Source organism: Ammospiza caudacuta, chromosome 6, assembly GCF_027887145.1.
Source record: "Ammospiza caudacuta isolate bAmmCau1 chromosome 6, bAmmCau1.pri, whole genome shotgun sequence".
Classification (NCBI taxonomy): Eukaryota; Metazoa; Chordata; class Aves; order Passeriformes; family Passerellidae; genus Ammospiza; species Ammospiza caudacuta.
The window spans coordinates 29,237,262-29,263,856 of record NC_080598.1 but is presented as its reverse complement, the minus strand read 5'-3'; the positions used below and the strand labels follow the sequence as shown (position 1 = coordinate 29,263,856).

General features: G+C 45.9%; 1 protein-coding gene across 1 annotated transcript in view; it reads right to left on the bottom strand.

Annotated features, from left to right (window-relative positions):
* Window positions 1–25,372, bottom strand: part of MAPKBP1 (mitogen-activated protein kinase binding protein 1) — a 101,461-nt gene extending 76,089 nt beyond the window's left edge. Inside the window, exons 1-2 of the mRNA XM_058806574.1 lie at window positions 25,308–25,372; window positions 24,163–24,501 (exon numbers count right to left, since the gene is read on the bottom strand). Coding sequence (XP_058662557.1) covers window positions 24,163–24,279 — 117 coding nt within the window. The 5' untranslated portion in view covers window positions 24,280–24,501; window positions 25,308–25,372. The remainder of the gene's footprint in view (window positions 1–24,162; window positions 24,502–25,307) is intronic.
* Between the last annotated feature and the right edge of the window lie 1,223 nt (window positions 25,373–26,595).

Genomic DNA, 26,595 nt, shown 5'->3' with positions numbered 1-26,595 from the left:
ACAGGCAACTAATGGGCCACCTCAACACCCCCATCCAAACCTGGAAACAACTGCATGATTAAACCTGCCATTTGTACCTAAATTAGAGGCAGCAGAGGAGGCTGACAAGCTGCATTTGTTACTTCATCTTGAGGCTTCTATTAATAGCATTTGGCACTTTCAGTCAACATTCTCTGTGCGACTTGCAAGAGCTGTTGAATTGATCCACACACAAAACACTTCTGCAGCTCATTTTGCACTGCCACTTTGCTATCTGAAACCATCCCATCTCTTTTCCTTTAAGGTCAACTTTTACTCAAATGTCGATGCTCAATATACACTCTTAGGCACCAAAACCTGTGCAGCTAACACCTATCTTGCAAAATCTGATATTCAGCCATTTTACAAAAATTTGGTGAGTTGGAACTGCACAAATGTGTATAAAGAAATTTTTGTGTTCCTTCCACATCAAATCCCAACACCATCAGATAGGTAGGACCAAACCAGCAGAGTCCTGAATTGCAGGACTCAAGGCACCAACAGGTATTCACAGCAGCTGGGCCTTCCCAGAAAGAGGGGTCCCACTGCAGCCCAATCCCGCCTGAAGTCAAAGGGCACATCTGACAGCAGCCCTTGCTTCCACCAGGCACAATCCCACACAGTGCATGGGGCAAGCCCATGCTTGGGGAAAGAAGCCATATCATCTCTGCCTTCCTACGGAGGTGCAGATAATCGTTTCAGAAAGACTGATCTGAACAGCCCCAGCCAGCCTTGTCTGGCTTCTCAGAAAACTCCACGTGTGACCAGCTGCACCCAGGTCTCAGAGTGAGTTTTGTTCTTGCGTGAGCTCTTTCTGTTGTTTTGAGAAAGTTATCACAAACAATTGCTTCCATATGCTATAAGGACAACACAGAAATCCTTGAAGGATCATCCCAACTTAACCCCCACCTGTAAACACTTTCCTCTTTCCCATCATTTGCATTCATTTGGGACCATCTACACTTGCAAAGCCACAGGGGAGTACAGGAGCACTGTGGCCTGCACATCCAGGCAGGACTCTGTTACGAAGCAGTAGTAAACACACCCAGCACAGCAATGACTTCCACCAGAACGGGTGCCAAAAGGGACAGTTCGTCACACTGACAGTCCTGCCTGACTGTCACAGGCACTCTGCCTACAGCTGCACTGTTTCACTACTGAACCCCTGGGTAGGAGCTCCTGTATCTGTGCCTGTTTGCATAACAGCAGATTTCTGAGGTCTGCCTTCATCTTAAAAGAGAGAAAGAGACATTTTCAAGAGAAAGCCATCTTTAGGCTTTAGGCCACCAGGCATCCCTCAAAGAGCTTTGACTGCAGGCTGAATAATAAATAGCCTGCTGCCACTCACACCACCATTCTCCCCTGCCAGCAAAAGACTAAGTTAGGAGTTCAACAGTATTTGAGCTCCTTATCCTCGCACTCAAATGCTAAAGAAATTAGAGTTTTCTGACTTGATTGTCTCACTACCTGCCTTCTTATGCTATCTTCATTCTCTTTTGGGCCCAAATTCTCATTGTTCACTACAAGCACAATTTATTTAAGCATGGAAACAAAAAAAGCAAAGTATTTGAAAGGATCTGTGCTACTCTCCAGTGCTCAAAATGACAACCAAGTGGAGAAAACTGATGTTACTGTACAGGGCTGCCCACACACTCCAGCACCTACAGCATTAAGCAGGAGGCTACAGCCTGAGAAAACCATGTCCAGTAAGCAGATATGTCTGTTCCAGACTTCAGGAGATCAGCCACCTTGGATCAGAGACCAATATCTAGCCCTGGTTTCTTTTCCCATTTGCAGCCAAAAGGAGGAAAGTCAGAAAGAATGGTATAAAAAAAATGTATGGACAAAGGTTAAGATCAAGGAAAACAAATTTGATTCTTTCTCACATCCTGTCAGTCTTCCAGTCTCAAAATAGATATTCTGCATTTTTAACTTATTTCAGTAGAGTTCTCCACCATGAACTTATCCACTTTGTCTATAAAAGCTTAGCATTCACCACATCTTTTGGCAAGGAACTCTACCAGTCTGGTATATTGCAAGATGAACCATCTGTCATTATTTGTTTTAAACCTTACTTCTAATAGTTTTATTTTACATGCCTCAATCTTTGTATGGGAATAGACAGTGAACAGTCAGTCCCTATCCACCACCTTTAGGTGGTTCATGATTTTGTAAGGAGCTATACTATCACCTCAAGTCATCTGTGTTCCAAGTACAAGAGTCTTCTTGAAGTCACTTTATGGCTCTTCTGAAAGCCGTTTCATATCCTCTATCAGCTCTTCTGTGAAGCCCTTCTATGTTCCCTACGTTCTTCCTGAGACAAAGGGCAAACACCAAGACCACATGTAGCTTTCCAGGCATGGCCACAGCAAGTGTTTACAGAGCAGGATAATAAAGCCTGTTTTGTTTTCCATTTTTTTCCCTTACTCTCAATCTGCCTTTCTGACATCTAAGATCATTTACAGAGAACAACAAAAAGGTCACCCTGCTCAACAAAGTCACAGGTAAGACCTGCCGCTGCTTTGCATTTGGAAACATATCCCCCATTCTGTCCTGTCTGCTGCCCTATGGAATGGGAAAGCCTATTCTTGAATTAATAGTTTGATTTTAACGTGCCCCTTTCTCTCCATACCGTTGTGAGCATCTATGATCAAGAGCATCCTAAGAGAGAGTTCTTGCAGCACAGCTATTCCAATCCAATCCAGAATGGCTACTTCAGCAAATGTCCACAAGCAGACAATTTCTATTTTAAAAGCCTTCCCATGGGCCTATGTATAACATAGTTAACGTTCAAACCCATTTAATTAAGTGGCGGCATCGAGTCAATATGACAAGACAACATCCATCAGAGTTCATCTACCGTCCACTGCACAATGTGCCTGCCCTCATGCCTCTCCTGCTTGAAAATAGGCATATTAATAATGCATGTGCAAAGGCACGGGCTCCTGAAAAAGCAAAGGACACAGAAATCTCTCAGATACATGACCCATGAGGGCCACTTCGAAAATCCTTCTCTAGCACTTAATCAGTTGTAACTAAGTAACAGTCTTGGAGGGGGGGAAAGGGAGGGAAGTGGCTACATAATCATCTGGGCTTTTGTCTTAAAAAAAAAAAAAAAAAAAAACAAAAAAAAACCCCCAAAAATAAAAAACCCTTTACTGATCAACCTGAGATCCTAGTCTTGAGACCCCAATGTTCTTTGGTCCAATACACTGACACAGGGAGCTCCAACATCAGGCCTGAGTTTCACAGCAGCACCGTGGTTTGCCCGTCTCTCTCTCTACATTCTGCTCCCATGGTTTTCAGCACCTCTGCATGCACTCCAACGTGTTTTCCATGCTGCTACACAGCAAAGTCGTATCAATGCACTCTGGCATTCAATACGTGAAAATGCTGAAAATGTGGCTGTACATTGTCAGCGTCAGCATTTAAGAAAGCTGTCTATCTTACATAAGTGAAATTCAATACAGAGCGCCAAATCTCACAGCTGGCCCTGTTTGTACATCCCTGCTGCTGCCCCCGAGCCCCACCACAAAAAAGCACGTCCAACCTCCAGGGAGCAGCGCACACGTTGTAGGCACTAATCCATCGTCTGAACACACTGTCTGATGGCCTGTTACTGCTGCAGAAAAACAAAGGCTTGAAGTTTTACATTTAGTTCTGCTGAGCTTCATTTGGCACATAAAACACAGAGCACTAATTACAGCATACTGTTCTACTTAAGGGGCTGTCAGCATTTCCACTGCAAAGCCTTCATTTCAGGGCTTTATAACACAGCTGTGAAATATTCATTTTGCACTTCAGCTTAACATGCAAAGGTCTGGCTTTGGACCAGGTTCCCCGGCCTGATTTTTTTTTTTTGAGGGGGGGAGTTAGGGTTTTTTATTGTTGGTCTGGCAGGGGAAGGGCTGAAGATGGGTGGATAGAATTAACTGCAGGAGGTCTTTGACTTACAAAAGCACACAAACAACAAAACTACTCAGCTCCATAGTTGGTTTCTGCCCCTCACCTACCCAATGTGCTCCTGTGCTTTTGTTTATGAATACAGAATATGCACTTCTAAATTTCTTTTACATGTAAGTATTTTATATTTTTAAGAGGTTTTTCTATCCTCTCCCACTTCTCCAGCCAGTCTTTCTTCCTTCAGCAACCAACGCTAGGAAAGAGTAATGTCTTGACAAGCCTGGAGACTGAAAATATTCCACCTGCAAAAGGCAACAGTAGCAAGCCAAGCTCCAACACACCCATTCAGGAGGTCTCTGGCTGACAGAGCAGTCTCCATTTCTCTCGCTGTAAGCTTCCTAAGCCTTGCCCACAGCCACCATTGCCCACCTACACCACCTGCCCAATTGACCCTCCGGGAACTACTGCAAGACCATGAAACTGGTTTCATGCAATCCACTACACAGATATGTTCTGATATTTAAGGTGTTTCCAGCCAATATCCAGTTTAAAGGCGGTATTTGTGGGGAAAAGGATTGAGAGCTATAAGCAAGCTTCACAATTAACCAATTAAAAAAAAAAATAAAGTGAAAGAGGAAAAAAACCCACAAAGCAAAACAAAACAGAAAAACACCTGACCAGACCATCATAGTATGACACAAGCAGCTGCCAATTTGATGCAATTTGATTTCAAGATAACCACTTTAAGATCGTCAGGGCACAATCTCCCTCAACCCAAGTTATGAATGGCACTCCTTGGCACAAAAGTGGCAAGAGCAGAAACTGACTTGCTAAAAGGTTTTGAATCACTGAGTTATGGGGAGCATTACATTACATTTGTAAATCTGCATAATAGCAGAGGTGGGATGGGGGTATTCCAATGGAAGTGCTGAGCCTCAGCTCTAATGCCTCCACCAGGTGTGTAGCACAGGGGTTGCAACTGGGGTGTGCACACATTTATTAAAAATTATCCAGACATTTAGAGAAACAGAGCAAATCAGGGATGAAGGTGGGAGAAACGAAACCCAAACAACCCAGGGTCTCCATAGGCTGTCTTTCCACAGTGTGCATGCATTTGTCCATCTCTCCACAGAGCCTCTCTTGCCTGCTCTCCCCTCCTGGCCTCCTCACTGCGCTGGCTGCCTTCAGTCCAATTCCAGCTGTCAGGGCTGCATTCCTGACCCATCAGCCCCAGCTGTCGGGCCAACGTGCTGAATCTGCACTCTGCCTTCTTCTTCAGGCACCTGAAGAAAGGCAGTCCCAGGCAGGCCATAAATACCATTGCACAGCTCCAGGGAGTGGGTGGGAGGCTATTAAAAGCACCTCTACCAGCAACCATAGTGAGGGAACTTAGAACAGAAGAACACACCTGCAAGTGTTCCTGCAGCCTGCAAAGAGGACATGTAGAGGATTAATTTCCTACCAGCTTCTACAGCACAACTTAGTCATCATTCAATAATCTTCTGTTTCTTTGTTTAACAACAGCCTGGACAACCAATTTTCTCTTCCCCGCTCCCACATTAAGTTCAATTTCTTCCTAAATATTGCAGGGATGAGGAGAGGTCATGTAACCTTACCAACTCCAGACAAAGGCAAGACAAGCAGCAGTTTCTCCTTCTTCTACCATTCAGTCATGATTCTCACTGTAAAAGCAACACCAACTCAGACTTTATTGAGATTTGACAAAACTTTCAGAAAATCTGAGCTTCAGAGATACAAGTGTGGTGAAGGAACAGGGAAAAAGTGTGTGTAAATTGTCCACCATTGTCAGTGCTGTCATGATGCTATTGTGACTTTGATATGGGAAATTCTTTTTTGTTGGTATAAGCAAAATTTGTGAAGACTACAATGAATGCATGAAATGAATGCAAAAAGAAAAAGTGACATCAAACAGGCTACAGGTATTCCTGGTACATAAAGAGTCAATCCTGATTTGTTCCAGACTAAGCATCTGCACATGGAGTCAATCAGATCAGCTCCACAGGCAGTTAAGCCCCATGGAACAAAACAGAGACACCTCTGTGTGGGCAGGCTTCAAAGAAACCCTTCCTTGAGCTCTTGGGACCTGGAATTCTGCAGGATTACTCCTTCACAAGAACCAGATTTTTCCACTTTGCAAATGTGCATTACTTTTTCATAAGGAAAGAGAGTAGACAAGATACCAGACTTTACATAGGGTATGCTTTGTCCTCCTATACATGCAATTTGTCCAATGATTTCTTTTTCTTTATAGTAGAAGATGAAGCCAATTCACTTCCTCTGCATCAAGAACTACCTATACAAGTTTTAGGTACAAATACAAACTTGCAACACTGCAGATCAGTGGAAGCAACTTCTGACTTTCTGGCAATCTCACACACTGGTCTCCTCCAAATCCATGCACGGGGCTCGGAATACAGGCAAGGAAAGTGCTTCAGTGAAAAGAAATAGAAAAAAAAAGTCTATATAGCTCCCTTGGGCAGAGTTTCAGTTACTCATATAAGGGTTTGAAATCAAGCAGGAACAAACGGTTCTCTCAGCATAAGGGTCACTGTTCATCATCATTAATCATCACTTCCCAGATAGGAAAGGCTCCTTCCCCTCTGTTTTGCCCAGGCTTTAGCACTCACAAAAAGCAAGAGACAAGAAAAAGAGCCAATAGGAATGTGGGCACAGGCTGGCAAGGTTGCTCCCTCTGTGGCTCTGCTGAAGTCCCTCCTCTTGGTCCCAGCCCTGAGCTGAGCCTGCTCCTAAATGCAAACAGGCAACAGTTAAAAGTCCACAGCTTCTCGGGCACACGCTCCAAGGAAACCGTGGCAGCACCACATAATTCTTGACTCTGAAGCAGTCAAACACAGGGGCCATAACACAGCACTGCTCACACTGATACTGCCATGGCAAGGACTCCCTCCTAAATCACCTCCTGCTGAACTCTATAAACAACACATACATTCAAGCTAAACTTGGACACAGGGAAGAAAGAGAGGGAGCAGAACGTCTTCCCCACAGTCAGCCCTGCTGAGGGGAGCCACAGAAGGAAAGCCACATCTCAGCACTTCAAGAAAAGCATCATGTTACAATCTCCTTCCCCTTAATTTCTTCTCTGGGGCTTATTTTTGGTATAAACGGATCTGTGAACTGTTTGACAAGGCTTGGGGGAGAACTTAGTGGTTCATCTTGAGTCCAAGAGTAGAAACACACAGAGCTACGCAGGATGAAGAAAAGCCTTTTGATCAGCCTGTCTGAGGCAACACACGTAATTTGTTTGCAATTTCTTTTTTCACCCATGACCCCATGCCAAATCAATTAATTTTCATCCTTCACCAGTGATTTACACAGCCATTCTGCCCTAAAAGTCTTCAACTGCCATATCTCACCCCTACCCTACCCACCTCACATTTTCATAAAAGCAACTATGCCTTCTAGAGAAGAGCATAGCTGTAGGAAGTTTTAAAGAGACTGTAAGTAGTGTCTTAAAGAGACTCTGTATGTACAAGCCCCATCCTTTTATGCCCAGATTCTTTCCACAGAGCAGGTGTCTCAGAGCTCATCTCTCCTGTCACCTGAAGGATCTCGCCTGTAACTCCTGAACCGCTCCAGGATAAGACACCTTGTCCTCCCATGCATGCATCTCCCTAAGATTTCAGTGATGTTATGGGAGAAAGCACATACCCGCATCCTCAGGGAATGAGAAAATGGTTTTGTAATTTTTAAAGATAATTTAAATCAGCTTACAACATGTCAACAATTTAAAAGATGCTGAGATGGGAATAAATACAACAGGAAGGACAGAGTAAGAGCAAAGCATTTATTACCCAGACAACATCCCTATGGAAAGAGGCAGGAGGTTAAAAGATTAGATTTCCATCTCTCCCAAAACATTGTCTGAACTATTTATTATTAGTTTCACAGTACTTTCAAGAAGTCCCAACAAACACAAAGCCCTCCTGTACTCACAGCAGGCAGCAACGTGTACTCTCACACAGTTGGCAATCTACAACCAAGAAGTATAAGAGGACTAGGTGGCAAGACCACACAAACACTGAGGTTAAATGTCTTAAACATGCAACAAATTAGCAACAGAACTGGGAATAATCTTACTCCCTCACAAATTTCAGCAGCTATCTACTGCATGGATCATGCTACACCACTCCTGTACTTCCCTCCTGCTTGAGGCCAAGGACAGTATTTTTAAAGAAAGCTTAAAAATTAATCAAAAGAAAGCATACGAGAATTCTCTCTTTTGCTCAAGCCAACCAGTATGTACAGGAGGAGACATTCAAGCGTTCTGCCTGCCCCCTGCCAAGACTCACTGCCCAGCACTAGGCAATCCCTCCCTGCACTCTTCCCTGCCCTCTGCCCCAAAGAATAAGCTTCTTACAGAATAGACTTTATCAGCATCTTGCCCTTCGTGAGTCCTGGAATTAAGAAGCTCTTCACATCTGTCCATCAACATGCATATTGAGCACCCAAGAGATTTGTCCTGTCAGCCAGAAAGGAGACCACATCCCTCAGGGGGATTGATACAGAGGAACATGGGCCAAAGATTGAGAAAGCAAACTGAAGAGAACAGCACATGCACTGACTTCGACCATCTCCTCAACAACCCTGCTGCCACTTCCCCTCCTGTTCCAGTACAGAGGAAAGCCCTTCACCTGTAACATGGTGTCTCTGGTGTCCCTGTCACGTGCCCCTGCTGCTCAGTCACCAGCACAGACAACTCCAGCAAACTCATATGTGCTCAGCCAGGTACACACCACTGAGCCATCCTCCTGCTGCAAAGATGCAAAGTGGTGCTTCAGGAGAAGCAATCATCATCCAACAGTCACAGCAGATGCAGAATTCAGTTGAGTCTTTTCCAAATAGTTCAATTTTTTTTTTCTTACAAGTTTTATGACATAGACCCAGCATCCCAAAGACCTGAATGCTCTTCCTCTAGGACAGCAGCAAGAAACACCATCGATCCCCACACTTTTGCATGCACACACACACACAGACGAAATCACCACTAAATAAACCGGAGAGAGACAAAAGGCTATAAAGGTAGCTACAAAGCAATCCTAAACAAACTCATTAAGTCATTCATTCAACTTGCTTTCATTCTTCACTTACTCTGCCCCTAAATCACTTCTTCCTGGGATTTTCCCCAAGGACCTTTTCAGTTTATTTTCCTGAAGGAAACAAAGTCTGTAAACGAGGGGTACAGTAGTCCAAGATAAGATGACATATTTGAGTAGCTGTTAAAGTGACTTAACAGAAAAAAAAAAGCCATCCAAGTCCCTTAAAACCCTAAAAGAGGGAGTAGCTCTGGAAAAGAAGTCTCCTCTAACTTGCATTTAGGTTCAGGAACATGAGTAACTGGTAGAATTACCAAATGTGAGAACTGGGGAAGTAACACCGTACTCAGAGGAAACAATTCTTATCCACATACTTGAAAAACTCTTGGTTTTGTTACCATGTGGTCTCTGTCACATTTCAAGAAAGCAAACCTTTGCAATAACCACTATTTTTTACTGCTCTTGTTTAGAAATTCAGAAAGCCCTAGATCCAGGGCACAACCAACTCTTGTTGCTTCAACACTTGACAAAGAACTGCTGCTTTTACATTCTTAGTTCTTAGCAGAAATTGCTGTTGTAAAAAGTAGAAAGCAAAAGTAGAGATTATGGAACTCCAGTCTTCCATAATTAGTAGGGGGGCAACCCTCCTAATTTCCTGGTAAATAGCTTTAGACACATTCACCTACTTAGACGCATTTAGCAGAGTCTGTCTGGATAAGAAATAACTTTGAGTGACACATGTAATTCAGAAACACCTGAACTAAGTACATTTCTGCAGTTTAAACAAGGGAGATAATAACCAGGCAAACACTTGAAGAGCAAAGCAGCACAAGAGAGAACATCCCTATTTGTGCTGGACCACCATGCTAACCCTGGTCAAACTGTATTTTTCTCTGGTAAAAAGAGAGCTGTAAAGCTTCTATGCAGCTTGTGTCCACTCCCTGCTGTGGTGCACTGGCAGAGAGGTAGTGGGCAACTGCTGGATACAAGATTTGCTGTCACCGCTGCACCAGAACTGGCTCCTGCATGAATCCAGGCTGCAATTCCCATCACTGCCCAGAGGAGAGGTGTTGGATGAAACAGAGCTGATGGCCTGTCAGAGCTGAACGAATGCAGCTGATGATTTGCACTCTTACACAAAAATGCAGAAAGAAATGACTGTAGAATTGTTTGTTGGAGCACTGAAACCCAAAAACATTCCCACACGTACACTGTCTTGTCTCTCTTCTAAGTACATCAGTCTGTTTAAGGAAAGACCTGCAAACATGTCTGCAGGTTGATACCTGCAATAGAGCACTTAGGAGACAATACTGGGCTACTGTCTCTGTTTAAAAATTAGCCAAAGACAAAAGAAGTACTTAGAGTTCAAAGATGGAATTAATATAATCCACAAGCAAAGACTAAAACTGGCTGCTCAGTGCCTATCAGTACTTGCTGCTATTTCTACAGAGGTCATTTCCTACATTTCCTTTAGGTGAGATACAAATCTATCAGTGACAGAAAGGACCACAGAAACTGGCACAATCTGCCACAGCAGCCAAGCTGACTGAGCAAATACTTGCACTAAACAATCTCAACAAAGAACCAGAAAGCTGCTTTTAAACTGCAAGAGTTATGTTCACAAGCGCTGCCTGGGAGAAGTCCTACGCATAGTCCCCATGGTTCAAAAGATGATAGCAGCATCTCGATGCACCCATGAAACCCCAGATGATGCCACTCCAACATACTGCTCCCTACCATGTGTGACATCGTGATGATCAAGGCAGCTCCACAAGTACCCATACTACCTGTCTAACAGTTTGAGAAGAAAAAGTCCAACAGTTCAAGCAAACTCAGCAACAGTTCTGGAGTCAGAAAAAACTACGATTGTCACAGACCAAACTCTGTGGTGTTGGGCCACCAGGTTGTTGAAACTGAATCCTGGGATTTCTGACAGATGTTTCACCACAAGAGAAAAGAGCTGAGCAATCTTCAAGCAGGAAGCCAATGCTCCAGGCCCAAGCACTTATGCTCTTCCCTGAAGGCATGCCATATGGCATTTGTTGTTGCTTTCAGCCACCTTCCACAGCCTTTTCCACTGGAGATAGAGTATCTGGAAAGTCTTCTTGAATCAGCTGTAAGGAAGAGAAGCCCTGGGTCTACCACTTTCTTCTATTTATACCAACAACATTACTGCACCAGTTCAAACATATTTTATATATAGCTCTGTGGCTTATTTCCAGGCAGAAGTAACTCAATGCTGGTGTACATATGTTTAGACCACAGCAATTGGAAACAATGTCCCATAAACTCTGTTAACTGCTGATCCACTGTAACCAGAACAGGCTCTACAACTGCAGAAATACAAACCATGATAGGAAAAAAAATTAAATTTTATCCACCCAGAAGCTAAATAAGCCAGTTGCCACCTGCACAGCACTGACAGACCTCCACTGTAGCCCCAACAGATTTATAGCTGTAAGTTTACAGCCAGCTCTTGTCACATCAAGATACAGTGTTTGACTGCCAAGACACCACATGGAGGTGACATGGGTGTGGGCCAGCATAAGGGCAGACATGCAATACACAGAGCATCTGCCAGTATCCACTTGCATTTTGTAAACTTAAGAGTGGACAAACAGAAGATAGTTAGATGTGCACAGCTCTATTTGTAAACCCTGTACTGAAAATGCCAGCAGTGCTACTATATTTTGATGAATCTGACTTGAATCCAGTACCCATAAGCTCACACACTGAAAAGAAACAAGAATGACAAGGAGCAGGAGCCCTGGCCCAACACCTGAAGGCTGTTTACCTCAGCACTGGTTGCAGGGGTCTCAGTGACACTTGCTAGAAAGCTCACAGGTTACTGATGCCAGTGCTGAGCCTAGGCTTTGACACGACCTCAGGTGAGCCAAGCTGCAAACAGCAGCCCACATGCAAAAAAAGCAAGATGTGATAATTACCATGCCTTTCACCAGACTGTCCCTCTCACAGACTTCAAATACAGCCCTGTCAGTCTTCCCAACACACATAAAAACAACCTTTCATCACATTTTTCTCTGCAACAGCTAAATACTGGGAGGGTGGACAGGGAGGACAGATATGTGATTAACATGTTTTCAAAAAAAGCTTGCCTTTCTTTTGCCTGAACCCAATGGGACTGAGCTTTAAAGAGCAGAAAAGCATAATCAACACTTCACAAGTATCTAAAAAGGCACATCACCTTTGGTTTTGGGAAGTGGAAAAGTTAATGACCACCATCTCAGGCCTCTGGAGAGACAGGCGTCTCTTCTCCTGGGGTATAAATAACCTAGCTTTATCCTGCATAAACCTGTTTGTAACTTTAGGGATGGAACTGCCCTTCCTGAACATGCCAGGTTAGCATCTTGCTTAGATCAGAGGAGGCTCTGTCACTCTGTCAGAGAGCTTCTAGATGGGGAGAAAAAGGGAAACCAATTTCAGGGGGGAAATAAAAATGGAATTTCTCTGGTCAACTGCTTATTTGGAGGATGTGAAACAGGGAAAGAGAAACAGTCTCTATTCCATGTTTCACAGGACTGGTAAGCAACACATTCAGGAAATATGGATTATTGGACAAAGTGCAGCTGTCAAAACATGATGAAGACAACTGCATGATATACATATAAGGCATGCACACAGATATGTGCATTAAATGAATCATCCCACAGAGACTCTGATCTTGCAATCAGCCACAGAGACACTTATCTTTACATCCATTGGGTAAAACAAACCACTCACACTCATACTACCTCACTACACAAAGTTAAGCACATGCTGAAGCACCCACAGGAATGGTGCCAGAGTTTGCATTCAGTTTTCTTTTAAACCTTTCAAGGTCATCACAACTCTAAAAACACTACAAAGAGTTGTGTAAGACTGTGTACATTACAGCTGCAACATAATACCACTGTCACTTCATAAGCAGGGGAAAAGATCAGGCTGTAAGTTACAGTACTAACAGGCACACTAAGAAAAGTAACGTACACTGAACCAGAACAGAGTATGGCCTTCGTATTAAACACACGCACACAGAAAAATAGAAACACAATCATACCATCATCCAACCAGGCCTCAGCATTTCAGTACACTCTACAAGGCAAAACCCTGCTTGGCAGCTCTTTACAGTACTTTCCTTTCTGGGGATCTGAGAAAAGCATCCAAATGAAATCACAGTAGAGAGTGGGAGAGCAGGACATGGGACAAAACACAGGCAGCAGACCTGGAAGTAAATTCTTCTTCCAGAGAGATGGCTGCAATGCACAGGCAGCATTCCCTTTGCTGTCCAGAGACAAGACCCTCTCCCCAGCAAGGGAAACCACCCACTTTGACATTCTATGATGGATTTTGTTTCTAAGCACTTCTTTCTGTCCTAACTGCTTCTGCAGCTACAGAGATCACTGATGATTTATAGTTCTGCCATCTCTTCAGTATGAGAGCTCCTCAACTCAATTAATCCCAAATGCTACACAAATATGTTTCAGGCCCCCAACTCCCCTCCCCACAACCCAGGGCAGGAATACCAGCTCATCTCTGTCTGGACAGTTATGGTACTCTGCACAGCCTCCTCCTCTCCTCAGCCAGGGCTGCCGGCTAAGGAGGGCCGGGTTGCTCTTCTCAGTACAACAGGCCCTAAGTGCCAGAAAAAACTAGGAGCAGAAAGAAAGAGATTATTTTGCTTGCCAACAAACCTTTAGGCAGTAGGTGATGAGTGTTCCCAATTGTTTTAAACCTCTGGAAAATACTGACAGCAAAACTAAATGCCTTATTGCAACAAGCACTCCTCTTTTCCCAGGGTAACAGCATATGAATGTCCACAGCAAGCAGTATTTCTCAACCCCTGGTAACCTCAGAGGTCCCCAGGTGCCTTGTAAAACACTTCTCTTTCACCAGAGGCAGATTTTTCCAAACAAATGAGACAATTCAGTTTCCCTGGCAGAAATGCAAAGCCAGAAGCTGCCCAGTGCACCATATCCCCTACCATGGAGGGCAATGTTACTACACACAGCAACCTGGCGGCCTTTCCCAGCCTTGCTGGTCAGCCTAGAACTTTGGTCACCAGAGTTACACCATGAAGGTCCAGGCACTGTCTGGAACAACACAGACTTTGAGCATATTATAGAGGGTTATTATATTATAGACTGGGAGCTTGGCTGTCTCCTTTTCCCAAACGTATGTTTAAACTAAGCTTTGCAGGCTTACCAAGGGCCACAGGCCCCAGGCAGTGCAGGGCTCTCCCCAGGCACCAGATACCCACAGAGCCATAGGCTGGGTCAGAGTGCCCCTTCCCAAGCACACCACACATGTCCACAGCCACGGAGGCTGCAGCACCTGGAAGAAGCCAGGGCAGAAGCCATGAAACTGCCAGCAGGCAGGCAGACCAGGCCATGCAATTGTGGCCTGGGTGCTGCATGGCCCACTGGCTCTCACTCCAGCTCCAGCAGGCCATGTAGAAATTCACTAATCAGCCCCCTGGCCATTTTATTAACAGCTGTGTTTACACACTGACACTCCTGGGCAGAGATGTTCATTCCAAGGGCCTGGAGCAGCTTCGACACACAGCAGAGATAGTCCAGGCACTGCACCTTCTCCCCCAGCACCACACTCATTTTTCCATTGATGGCTCCATCAGAAAAGTATTTTTTGCAGGTTTCAGACATAAAAAAGCTTATTTGCAGCTTGCTACACAAAATGGGCTGAGAACTTCACAAAGCGAGTGTCCATAACTCACTCACCACAACAGTGATGCAGGAGACCTGTTCTCTCAGAAGTTACAGCCAAAGCAGGCAGTGGCAAGGAAGCTGAAGGAAGCTGCTTCTCACCCAGAGCACCTCACCCTCATCCTCCCCCAGCACCAGTTATTCACGCTGCTGATTGCGTGTTAATACATCTCAACAGCTTAGCTCGGCAAGCCTGCAGAGACAGGCAGCACAAACCACGGATTATCAGGGAGGAAGATTATCTTCCTGCTGCAGAGGACAGTAGAATCCCAATTCCAGCCTCAAAAGCTGCTCAGGCTTCTAGAAACAGCTATGTTCATTGAGGCCTCCACAGACTCAGAAATATTTTTCATGTATTTCATTAAGAACAGTTTCTGTCACCTCGTATCCATTGCACTCAACCACCACTCCCATAGCAGAGTTTGGGGCACACACTGGGCAAACACTCTCCAGCCAGCCCTCATAGTTTGGAAAGGTACACAGAACCATATCTAAAGCCTATCTGGCCATGATTCAGTCCAAGAAAACTAGATAAGCTGGGACAAGATGGTCTTAAGCAAAAAAAGCAGATGCCAAATTTGTCAGTTCCAGTTTACAGTCAGAAATGCTTTTGGACCCAGCTGCTCAAGAAGGATGATACCCCCAAAGCAGGTTTGAAACAACTGTGCTCAGAACCACTACATCTAGTGGTTCTGTGCTCAGAACCACTACAACACTGGGAGATAAGCCAAACACAAGGAGTTATGCAGCTGTTTTAAAGCCCCGGACGCTGAGACACTTTGCAGAAAGTGGACAAGTATCCCTGTCTGTTTTACACTGAGGGAAAGAAGAGGCTCAAAGACAGTCTGTAGAGCAGAGCACAGAACCCAAAAACTTTAACTTCATTTCAAAAGAAAATTACAGAGCTCTATTTCAAGGTTCACTCTATATAATGCAGCAGCAAAGAAACACTGGTTAAGAGCATGAAAAACATCAGTCTTAGCCCACACGAAGCTCTTGAAGAAAAGACTAGTATTGATGAAACATAACTGGCAGAAAGAAGTCCTTTCACTCATATAGCCTGTTTCTCTGTGGGACAGGATCATTCAACAGACTCTTTTGATGCTGTGTTACCATAAAGACAGCTTGGTTTTGGATCTCAGCTTGCTAATTCTTTCTAGCACAGGCAAGTGCTTAACCAAGTACACCCTGACACTCATGCTCCCTCAAGATACCTCTGACACCATCCCTATCCCCTCATGGTTCCAGTCACACCATGGCCATGGCCAAAGCACAGAGCACAGCGAGTTCTGAACACCAAGACCTGCCACCAAATAAGTAGGTAGGTCTTGCAGACACTTCTTTCACCCTCAGTCTTATTCAATGTTTCAGGAGCATCTCCAGCATCTAGATTGCATTAGGGACTGTGCAACAAGCTCAGGCTCCTTTGGTGCAAAGACTGGCCTGAGCAATGGTGCTTTTTTTTTGTAAATGAAAGCATCCCTAGTACAAACAAGACTTCAAAGGCAAGCAGCCCCTTATGCGCTACTCAAAGGTGAGCAGCCAATTTCAAAGCCCTTGGGAGACCTCAAAGGCTACCACTCTGAGCACAGGAGAGGTAGCTAACACTTCAATACTGGCACTTCAAACACCTGCCCGTGCTGGGCCTGTCTGTCAATAGGGAAGGGTTTCTGCAGAGGCAGCACTGCTTTTCACAGTGTCTACCTGGGAGAAAAAACAGGAGCAGAAAGCTTTACAACTCTATATCCTTGAATCCATGGGCACTGCCTTTTAGTTGTTTTCCCCTTTCAGAAACTCCTTGATCTACCTGCTCTCAAGACATTTGTTTAATGTTATGACTCTCTACTATGATGCAACCTCAGATAATGTACCTTTTTCCTGAGAAAAGTGTCTCTCAAGTCCATGATGGGGGAAATTTCAGGCTAATTGTGTAAAGTGTCAGGAAGATGCAGAAATTAAAGAAGCATCACTGTAAGGAAGGAATGGCATTGTTAAAATTTCATTGGGTAAGAAATCTCATATTAGTTGTTATATCACATTAGCTATCTTGACCAACTATGAATTTTAATACTGTATTTGAGAGAACAAGCAGGTCTGACTTTTATTGCTATTGACTTGGAAACTCTGAATACACCAGCAGTTCATAGTCCTCTACAGTACTATTTTCAATCAGTTTCCTCACAGTAACTAACAACAGTACTGGTCTCCTGGGACACTAGCAAATTTACAAGGCTTACAAGGTTTCCACAGCTCTAATTCTTATGGTGCTTAATCTGCTTGAGCTTGTTGGAAAGTCATCATCATTAGAGCTACTAAAATCATTAGTGACAATAGAACCAAGTCAGCATCTACAACAGCACAGTTTGTGGACTTTAAAGCAAATAATCTTAAATGAACACAAGTCCCCCTCACATGGGAGAGATGAGAAACATCCCTGGTAATCTCCAAGAGGTTGGGCTTTGTGACTAAGGCTAGGACTTGGCCTTAGAGGATCAAGATTCAGTTTCTAGGTCTGCCTCAGACTTCCTGTGGGAGTTTGGAACCATATCTGTATAGAAAAAGCATGTCCCATTCCTTCCATCCCTTTAGTTTTTTAAACCTGAAGCTCCTCTGGTCTGGGTCTACTTTATCCTGTCTGTCCAGTGCTCATCAAAGCAAGGTTGAGAGATGGGATGCTCCTGCAGTCTATGGTCATACAAATACTAGCAACGAGTCACATTTGCATTGATAATTTTGAATACAGATCACACAGCACAGCTGATTACAACAGCTGCAGGCCTCAGTTGCCTTTTTCCTTGCACAACACACAAACATGCTCAGGGCAAGGATAAGCAGCCCTGTGGTGAAGGGAAATAGCAGGAGGGTTTTCCAAATTGCAGTAGCCACCCTTTGGTGGGTACAGCCTCAGCAGAGCCTGCAGGGTTTCAGGCACAGGGACCAGCCCACATCTGGAGCTGGGAACCAGAGCAGCAAGCGTGCCACAACCCTGCTGTGCACATACCAGAGCCCTCAGAAACTTCCAGCTATGCGGAGGCAGGTATGTCAGGCACAAACACAAGCCTGAAGTAACTGAAACTGGGCTTGGTGATAGTTAATTATTCAGTCCTTAGCTGGGATCACTCAGCATTAATGTCAGGGCTAAGCACTGTTTGAGTGCCATGTATGCACCATTCCTGGCACCGAACATCAAAACCTTCGAAAAAAGCCAAAGAGTAGCTAGTATCTGTTGTTTGCTTTCACTCACAAAGAAAATTGCACCAAGGCTAATCAAGCAACTTCTCCCCAGGACCTGATCAACAGGAAACAAAATATCTACTTCAATTTTCCAGGCCATCAAAATGCTGACCACCACTTTCTCAGCCAAAAATGGAAGTGGTGCTTTCCACTAGACACAGAGGACAGTAAAATAATATACAAGTCATTTCACAGGTGCTTACAGATCACTGATGGAAAATCAAATATTGGCCCAGCCTGGTCAGACTACCAACCAACACTTCAATTGCTCTGCCCTTCTGAAACACATGAGGTGATACACCACAGGGAGAGCTAAGCATGCAGATAGTGAAATAGATGGTACACTCTGAAGGAGGTCTCTTTCCACTGTGTCAGAGGATGCCTTTCTCCACCAGCCCCCTCAGCATCACAGTGAACAACAGCTCTGACTAGCAAGCAGCAAATGTACCACCTGCAACATCTCTGAACAGCCTGATCTCTGCCATCTTACTCTGCCAGGTCTTTGGCAAACCCTACACGCTTCACAGCCCATGGACAAAGGGGAGATTCTGTACACAGCTCACCCAGCACAGCAGGGACAGCAGTGTGAAACCTGCTTATGAGCCTCCCCAGCCAGGTTAGCCATGTCCTGTGTGCCCTCTCAGAGGGCCCAGCTCATCTGAAGGAGATGAAGAACAACACTCAAGGCAGGACCACAGCAGCTCTGAAAGGTTATCCAGGTAGGCAGTCTATGACCATCCACAGGAAGCAAGAACTATTAAAACCTCTGAGGCAGACGACCTGATTTGTGTTATTCATGCTGACTTCACCCCAGCACCTCATCATGCTCCTCCTGCCATGGAGACGTTTTCCTGCTGTCTTTCACAGTCAAGACAGCACGTGACTTAGGGGTGGCTAGAAGAATGGATGTTGCCAGCAATCTTGCTTCAAGATTGGCAAAAAGTATCACAGTGTTTTAAGCATACAACTGCAGGCTATAAGACCAAATATGTTGATTTTTTTTATGTCTATTATACTTCAAGACCCAAAGTCAACTGGCACTGTAGTTCACCAGCAGAAAAACTCTGGCTTTGATAAGCTCTGTGAATGTAAGTCACATTTAACACTCATGTTTATACCAAGGGAGCTAGCCAGATCAGCCTGTATTTTCAAGACAAGGCATCTCATTCACAGAATGAAGACTGGAACAAGAAAATGCTGTGTGTTAAACTATTCACAAACACAGAGGCACCCTGAGCAGCACATATCCAGGGGTAGAATAGGGAGGATCAGAGCAGGGAACCAAGCAGGGAAGCATTCAACCCCTGAGCTATGACACTCTCACCTGTTCCACAGACTATCTACAGATACAGACATGCCACAGAAATGCAGGTCTGGCTATGGAGAACCCAACCAGCCTTTGTCCTGTGCTTTAAGGGACACTGTTATAAGCCTGACCAGAGACAGACATGAAATCCCTTCAATGTCTGAACAGCAGGCCCTAAGCTGTTGAAGCAATTGGCTGCATTTAGACTGAGCAGTGCAGAGCTGTGAGAGAGATCCCCAGCTACCACCTGGGGTCAAGCAATATTCATGGATGCTGAAGCAGAACAGGCACAGTAGCAGACATCCAGATCAAGGTTACAGGCATTCCCTCAGCTGTGCCCTGGTTGCACTGGTCCCAGAGATGGGCTGAGCACTGCTCAGACTGCAGTGGAATGAAAAGCATGAATGGGGCAATACTGCACTGACTAGCTCCTCAAAAGTGCCATCATTTTGTAGAAGACCCTTCCAAACCCTGCCAAAAGAAAAGCAGACAGGCTGCTCAGCCCTGCATCCAGCTCCCTGGGAACCCAGCAGGTTCTGCTGCTGCAGGACCAAGTTCCCAAAGACTTACAAAGAATCCCACTCTGCAGCAAGCCTCAGCTGCACCTGAAGTGATTTAATAAGAGGTGATGATTTTTGGTGCATTTATATCAGTGAACTAAACTTGTCTGGTTTCTGGTTCTGTTACAGTTCAGGTTCAGCAGTTCTCAGCTGATCCAGTTAAGACCAGCAGTGGTCTGACACGATTCATGCTGGAAGTCACAATATTTTCAAACAAAAAGGACTGTGTGCTGAAGGCAGGAAGCTACAGTCAGGCCAGAAACATGACTCCAGTCTCCTGTGTCCAGGACAGCCTGTGGTCCCTGCTGAGATCTCAGGGGATTAAGAAGCTGGAGAACTTTGTTGGGAATGATAAGACATGAGGGGTCTGAAGCTTCCATGGATTTGTTTTCCTCTTAAATATGTGCAAGCTCACTGGCAGGACACAGAAGTACACAGAAGTACTTGTTTCTACTGGCTGGCAGTAAGAACAGACCATGCCTCACCAAAGGAGGACAGGAAACCCTGTCCCACTAGGAGCAACTTAGTCAGGGCTCATTTTCAGAACTAAAGCTCTAAAGAAGCATTTGCAGAGCCACCCAGTCCAACTCAGCATCAGGGAGCAGGAACAGGCACTCCAGCTGCACATGTTTTCATGCCACTTGGAGAGGGGAGAGACCACAACACAACAGCTCTCTGCTGAGGAATTCAGGTTTTAGTCAAAGCACTCTTTTAAACAGACAACTTGAAATATTTCTGGCTTAGAAAAAACAGTAGAGATCAAAGACAACAGCAGCAAATTCCAAATGTGTTTCTTTGATTCACAGGCTTCCTGTTTCAGGGAAAGCCTGTAGCAGGTTTTGTAGCAATTTGTTTTTACATTGACATTCGCAATCTGATTTGACTAAGGATACGCGCACACACCCTCCCCCCTGAAACAGGCACTGCTACATGGCACTGCTACATCGGTTAAAAAGAGGTTCATATTTACAAGTGTAGAGCTCAACAATACAAACAACCCCTGCATGAACTGTACTTGCTTAGGTACATTACTTCTGTGAGCAGGGTACTACAGCAACTAGGACATTTTAACAATGGGAGATGGGTCAGGCCTGAGCTTCCCCTCTGTCCTGATGGTGCTGCTCTGCAGGGTGATTCAAAGGCACTTAGCGCCCAGATTTTAACCCCGCGTCTCTACTGGAATCACAAGCACGGTGACCAGATGCACGGCTGGATTTCTGGCAGGGCTAGTAATCCTCTAGAAATTGAATGCAGGCCAATCAACTTATCTGAGGAAATTTTAGCTTCCAACCACTACACCAATACATTACAAATCCCAACAGTCAACAAGCCTTAGACTTAAGTCACAGTACCCTAGGTCTATATTGGTTCAACACAAAAAGTAGAGATCAGGAGAGCACAGCAAAAGTGGATTCCCATGAACATGAGAAGACACACACAAAAAAAGGAGAAGTCTAACCACAAAACTAGTCAGGCAGCAACAAAAATCAGGACTCCCACTAAACAAAAGCTGTTTTCAAAAAGCAGTAACAAAACCAAACACTATATCCCATTTGTCAACAAGCTTTACTTAGAGCTCCCATTCGTCCCCCCCTTTTCCTTTTTTTAAATGTCCATGATTATCTATTGGCTCCCTAGTTTTATTTCTATAGAGATCTCCTGGAGCTCTACAGTAATACCATGCACTAATCACAGCAAGATTAGTCCTAGTCGAAGTCACAAAACAAGTTCTCTCTTGTACAGATCCCAAGTAACAACACTGCATGTCCTGCACAGCCATCATGCAAAATATCTCTCCTTACCCACACTCCCCCTTCCACAGCAATGCACAAACAGGTCTCTGCAGAGCCAGCCTCCCACAGACTGCCCACGGCCAGCCCAGCAGTACACGGCTGCTTCACTGAAAGGAGGCAATTTCACAGGCCTTCTCTTCAGCATGACAAACTGCCCGAGGGCTCTGGCCCTAACCACTGAGACAGCCTGGCAAGCCTCACACACCCAAAGGGTTCTTTAGGAAAGAGCTGGGACACTTCCCACTGGAGGGGAAAAAACCCAAACCACCACAGTTCATTGAAGTTTAAGCAGTGCCACCCAGGGTGCTTGTCCACCTTAAATAGACCACGTGGCTGCAATAAAAAGTTGAGGCACTCAGACAGCTGTTGAGGGCTGGGTCTTCACCTACATCTGTGTATGCAAAACACAATATCATCTTCCAGGCATTAATTTAGGGCAACAGTCCATCCAGCTCCATCCTATGTAACCAAGCAGCATCCAGCTGTGATGACCAACTTCATTAACCCTTCCATGCTTACACCTGACCAGTTTCATACAGCTCTCAGAGCAGTTATTTCTCATAAAGTCCAAGAGACAAAGATGCCTCAAAGACTCCTTCCTGCCGGTCAGAAAAGATCCCTCAGGAATGATGTATATGATGGTCACCATTAGTCCCAGGGGTTTTTACACACACCAAATAGCAGACTGAATGCTGTTTCTGCTATTTTAGAAAAACAGAACTGCTTCTCACCTTGGAAAGCAGAGGAGCACACGTGTAGCAGAGGGGGTGTCTCCACAGATACCCAACATCTGTAAGATCTTTGATAAAGGGCCCACTCCCTTTCACCTTGGCTCCTCCAGCTGGCCCACCAATGGCAGACCCTAACTCACCTGAGCTAATTCAGAGCAGACCACTTGAGGAAACCAACACCTGCACCTAACTCCTCATAATGCCAAACTGATTCTGCCAGCCAAACTCATTCTACCAGCAAACTCCCCATCAGTTCCTTTGCACCTCACTGATTAATGGCTCTCACTAGTAAGATAGACAAAATCCAACCCTGAAACCCAAATTTGATGGTGCAGAATGAATTAATGATATCCCTCCCCAGGGGTTCAGACAGCCCTGGCTGCACACTAGGAGACAGCATGAAAGATAAAATGGAGCTCTCCCAAAAGACAAATGTAAGGAAAGCAAAATGAAACAAGTACCACAGAATACCCAGGGTATGTAGCAGCAGGTCCCAGCCCTGAACAGAAGCGTGCAGACCACAGAGCCAAAATCAAATGCCCACCATATGTGAAGGTACAAGTGGCTTTTGTGTCTTCCAGTAGAAGTCACTGCAGAATACAGACCAACAAACACCAACAAAGCACATTTCACCAGCAGTCCACAGACTGCATGAAATGTACATACATGCACATGCACACACTGAGGTCAGGCACAAGCACCAAGGACTTTCCCCTAGACAACTCTGAGGAAGCCAGGCAGGTTTTTCTCTTGCTTGGCAAGAGAAGAATACTGTGCTCATTGATATTAAAGAGCCATCTAAGGGAAACTCTGACCTGAACCAGAGTTCTGAGAACAGGATGTCATGCTGGGGAAAGACCATTTTTAGACACAGTGTCATTTATTTCCCCTGAAATTTTAGATACACTCTTTGCTTCAAGAGAGACATTTTGAAACATTACTGTTTTGAGCCAATGAATACACTTTTCAGACATGTATTACAAGCATTTCTTATTTATTAGCAAGTCTTCACAAAAGGGGAGGGCTTAAGTTTTCTATTTATGGAGACAGAGAGCTACACAAAGGCTGAGTGATTTGCCCAGGGTTACAGGTGAATCAATGGTAGGGACAGAACAAGGTTCCCTGACTCAGAGGCACCTGCTGTCAGCAATGCCACCCAGCTCTTGCACTCCCTGAAGCCAGGCTTAAGTCATCCTCTCCTCATGACACCAGTCAATTCCTAGTCAGTGAGTGCCTGTCAGGAATTCTCCAAAACACCAAGAAGAATGACGGATTTTAAGAACCAATTATACCCAACAGAAGATAACCCCAAGGAAAGGAGGTCTGAGGCATACAGAAAAAAGCAAATCCCAATCTGTAGAACACAGATGCTATCTGAACAGATACCTCCAAGACATGTTTCACATCTTTCATATCATCCTTCCCTTCCCCACATGCTCACAGAACTCTCCTTTGCAGGGTGAGAGCAATTGCCTACACACAAGAGGTGTTTCTGTATCCTCAGCTCCCAGTAACGTGGAGCAGCTGGTAACGTGGAGGAAGAAGCAGCACTGCATTCCTCCTGTCAGTCATCTGTAACAACTCCACACACCACCGTGTGGGAAATTCCAAAAGCTTTCTGATACAGACTGGGTTCATATCACACAAGCAAAAAGAATACTTCAAAAGAGGGACACAAGCTTCAGGAAGGATCAGTCAGAGATCAGTTAGTTCCTCTGCATCACTCTACAGTTATACCAAGTCTCCCAAAGCAGTATCACCAGTACAGATGGAAACTTATGCAACAAAGTTAAAGCACGCTGCTGCACCACACAGCACTCACCTTGCTGCCTATATCTTCTCGCTTGTTCCCAGGCTTGCTTCTCCTCAGCTTAATGGAAGGGGAGCGAAGCAGATTTTTGATGCGACTCGTTATCGTAGACCCTTCGACTGACATCATCTCCAGGTGCCACGGAGGTGTTCACCCCACACACAGGCTGTGCCTGGGGAACGAGCCCAGGTTTGAGGCAGAAACACCGATGGGCTCAGCTTGGCTCCCACGCATTCACATATCTCTCGGCAATTCTGCTCGGGAACTCCACTCCTGTTACACTGCAAAGCTATTCACAGAGCCTGGCAGACTTTCCTTTTGCAGATTCCAGAGGATCAAATCAGCAGCAATCTAAACTGAAAGATGCACCGTGAGTCAATATGATATTCACAGTAAATTGAATTCTAGCCTCATTCTTTGCAAGAAATATGAACACAAGCGCTTACACGGATGGAGGCAGCATTACTATTTTCAGAGGTTTCCACACAAATTATCATCCATTTAGTATCAATTAACACATCTACACCAATTCCCAAATCCAAAATTTATATTTTGCATTTCAATATCATCTTATGAAAAAGACAAAAATTCCCACCCCTTGCTTTAGCTCCTTACATGTCCATTCCACCTTATGCTTCACAGCCTGGAAAGCACAATGCTGTACTTGACTATTAAACACCGAGTCGCAGAAAAACCTCCAGAATACACACGGGGGAGTTTTTAACTCTCACAAATCTATCTCTGCTTTAAGTCCACACAATTACATAGTGTGTGATAGCAGATAATAAAGGCACTTGATGTTTCCACGTCCCCCCACCCCTATTTATAAAGTGAACCAAGGAGGCACTATAGCTGCTGCCAAGGATTACAGACCCCCGGCCAACACCTCCACCTTTCCCGAAGTAGAAGGTGGTGGCGGGAGGAAAGAGGGATGCAGTCAGAGCCTGCAGTGAATGATCCTCCCGGCTTCTGTGCAAAATGGGGGCGGGGGGAAGAAAGAGAGAGACAGAGAGAAGGGGAGACAAGCGCGGGGAGGAAGAGAGAAGTCCAAGCCAGCGCAGCCGGCAGCCTCCTCCCTGCGGCGGCAGCACTGCGGGTCAGGGGCTGCGCCTCCTCCCCCCGCCCCAGCGCGCCCCGCCGCGTTGAACGTTTCCTACCTGGCGCCCAGGAACGGCGATCCCGGCACCCGCGGTGCCCCGCAGCGCCTGCCCATGCAGCCGGCCTGCCCCGAGGAGGGGCCGCGGCGCGGGCCGCCCCCGCGGGCGGGGCGGGGGCCGTCCCCTGGGCGGCGGCGGCAGGGAGGGGGCGGCAGCGAGGGGGCGGCTCCGCAGTGCCAGGTGCGGGCCAGGCGCCGGGGCCAGGCCGGGACCCGCCCGCCGAGCCCGCCAGCACAGGGGCGCGCCGCCCGTTCGCCCGCCCCGGCCCCGGCCCCGGCCCGGCCGCGCTACGGCGGCTCGCGCGGGCCAAACCGCGGCCCCGGGGCGGCGGAGGGAGACGGGCGGCGCTGGCGGAGGGATCGCGGCGCGGCGGCCGTGCTGGGGCTCTGTGGAGGGAGCCTGTGTTGGGCCGGGTCCGGGGAAGCCGCCGGCGCTGGTCGAGCTCAGTCACGCTCTAATGGGAATCCGAGGGCGCGTCTCCCCCGCAAGGGTCAAGCGAGACCCGGGGGAAGGTCAAAGGCACGTTCGAGGCCCGTCCTACCACGCCCGCCTCCCCTCAGCACCCATGGCTGCGCCCTCCACCTCCACCGTGCCCTGTCACCTTGTCACCCTGTCCATCTTTTCCTGGTTGAACCTGTTACTGTAGTGTCTCCGGCAGAAATGGAATACGGGTTAGCTTAACATCCAAACTTAATATGGTAGTTCCCAAAAATAACCAAACTACTCTTGCCAACAACAGTTAAGCAAATATGGAGCATCCCTTGAACAACAACACCAGAAATCTGGAAAATTGGCCCATACATAATACAAGAGGTAGGACAACAGCCGATGTCATGTAACCCATCTTGGTCTCTCAAACGGGTTGAATTGTTGGTGTGAGTTAGTGTGTCTGCAATTCAACTGCCCTGTTTGCCAATCCTCTGACTGGAGTTGTTTCTTTTGAACAAAAGCATTTACAAATTTTGGGTGCTTCCTCCCCCTTCAGAGTGGGTCGGCACACCATGCCTGGGGTGTTGCTGTCGCTGGGGGTGTCACAGTGACCTGACTGCCCCACACACCTGCCTGGCCCTTCCCAGCTGGTCACCACATCCTGCCTGTGCCACAATAGGAGCCTCCTGGGGAAGGGGACCATGAGACCTTGTCACCCTGCTGCTCTGGGGTGGGAGAGGGGACAGAGAATGTCACCTTGTGCCCCTATAGTGTGGGACAGCTGACACTTCACATCTGGTGTGTGGATCTTTTACCAGGGCTAGGATGTTCACAGAGGTGGTGTGGAGGCTGCTGGCAA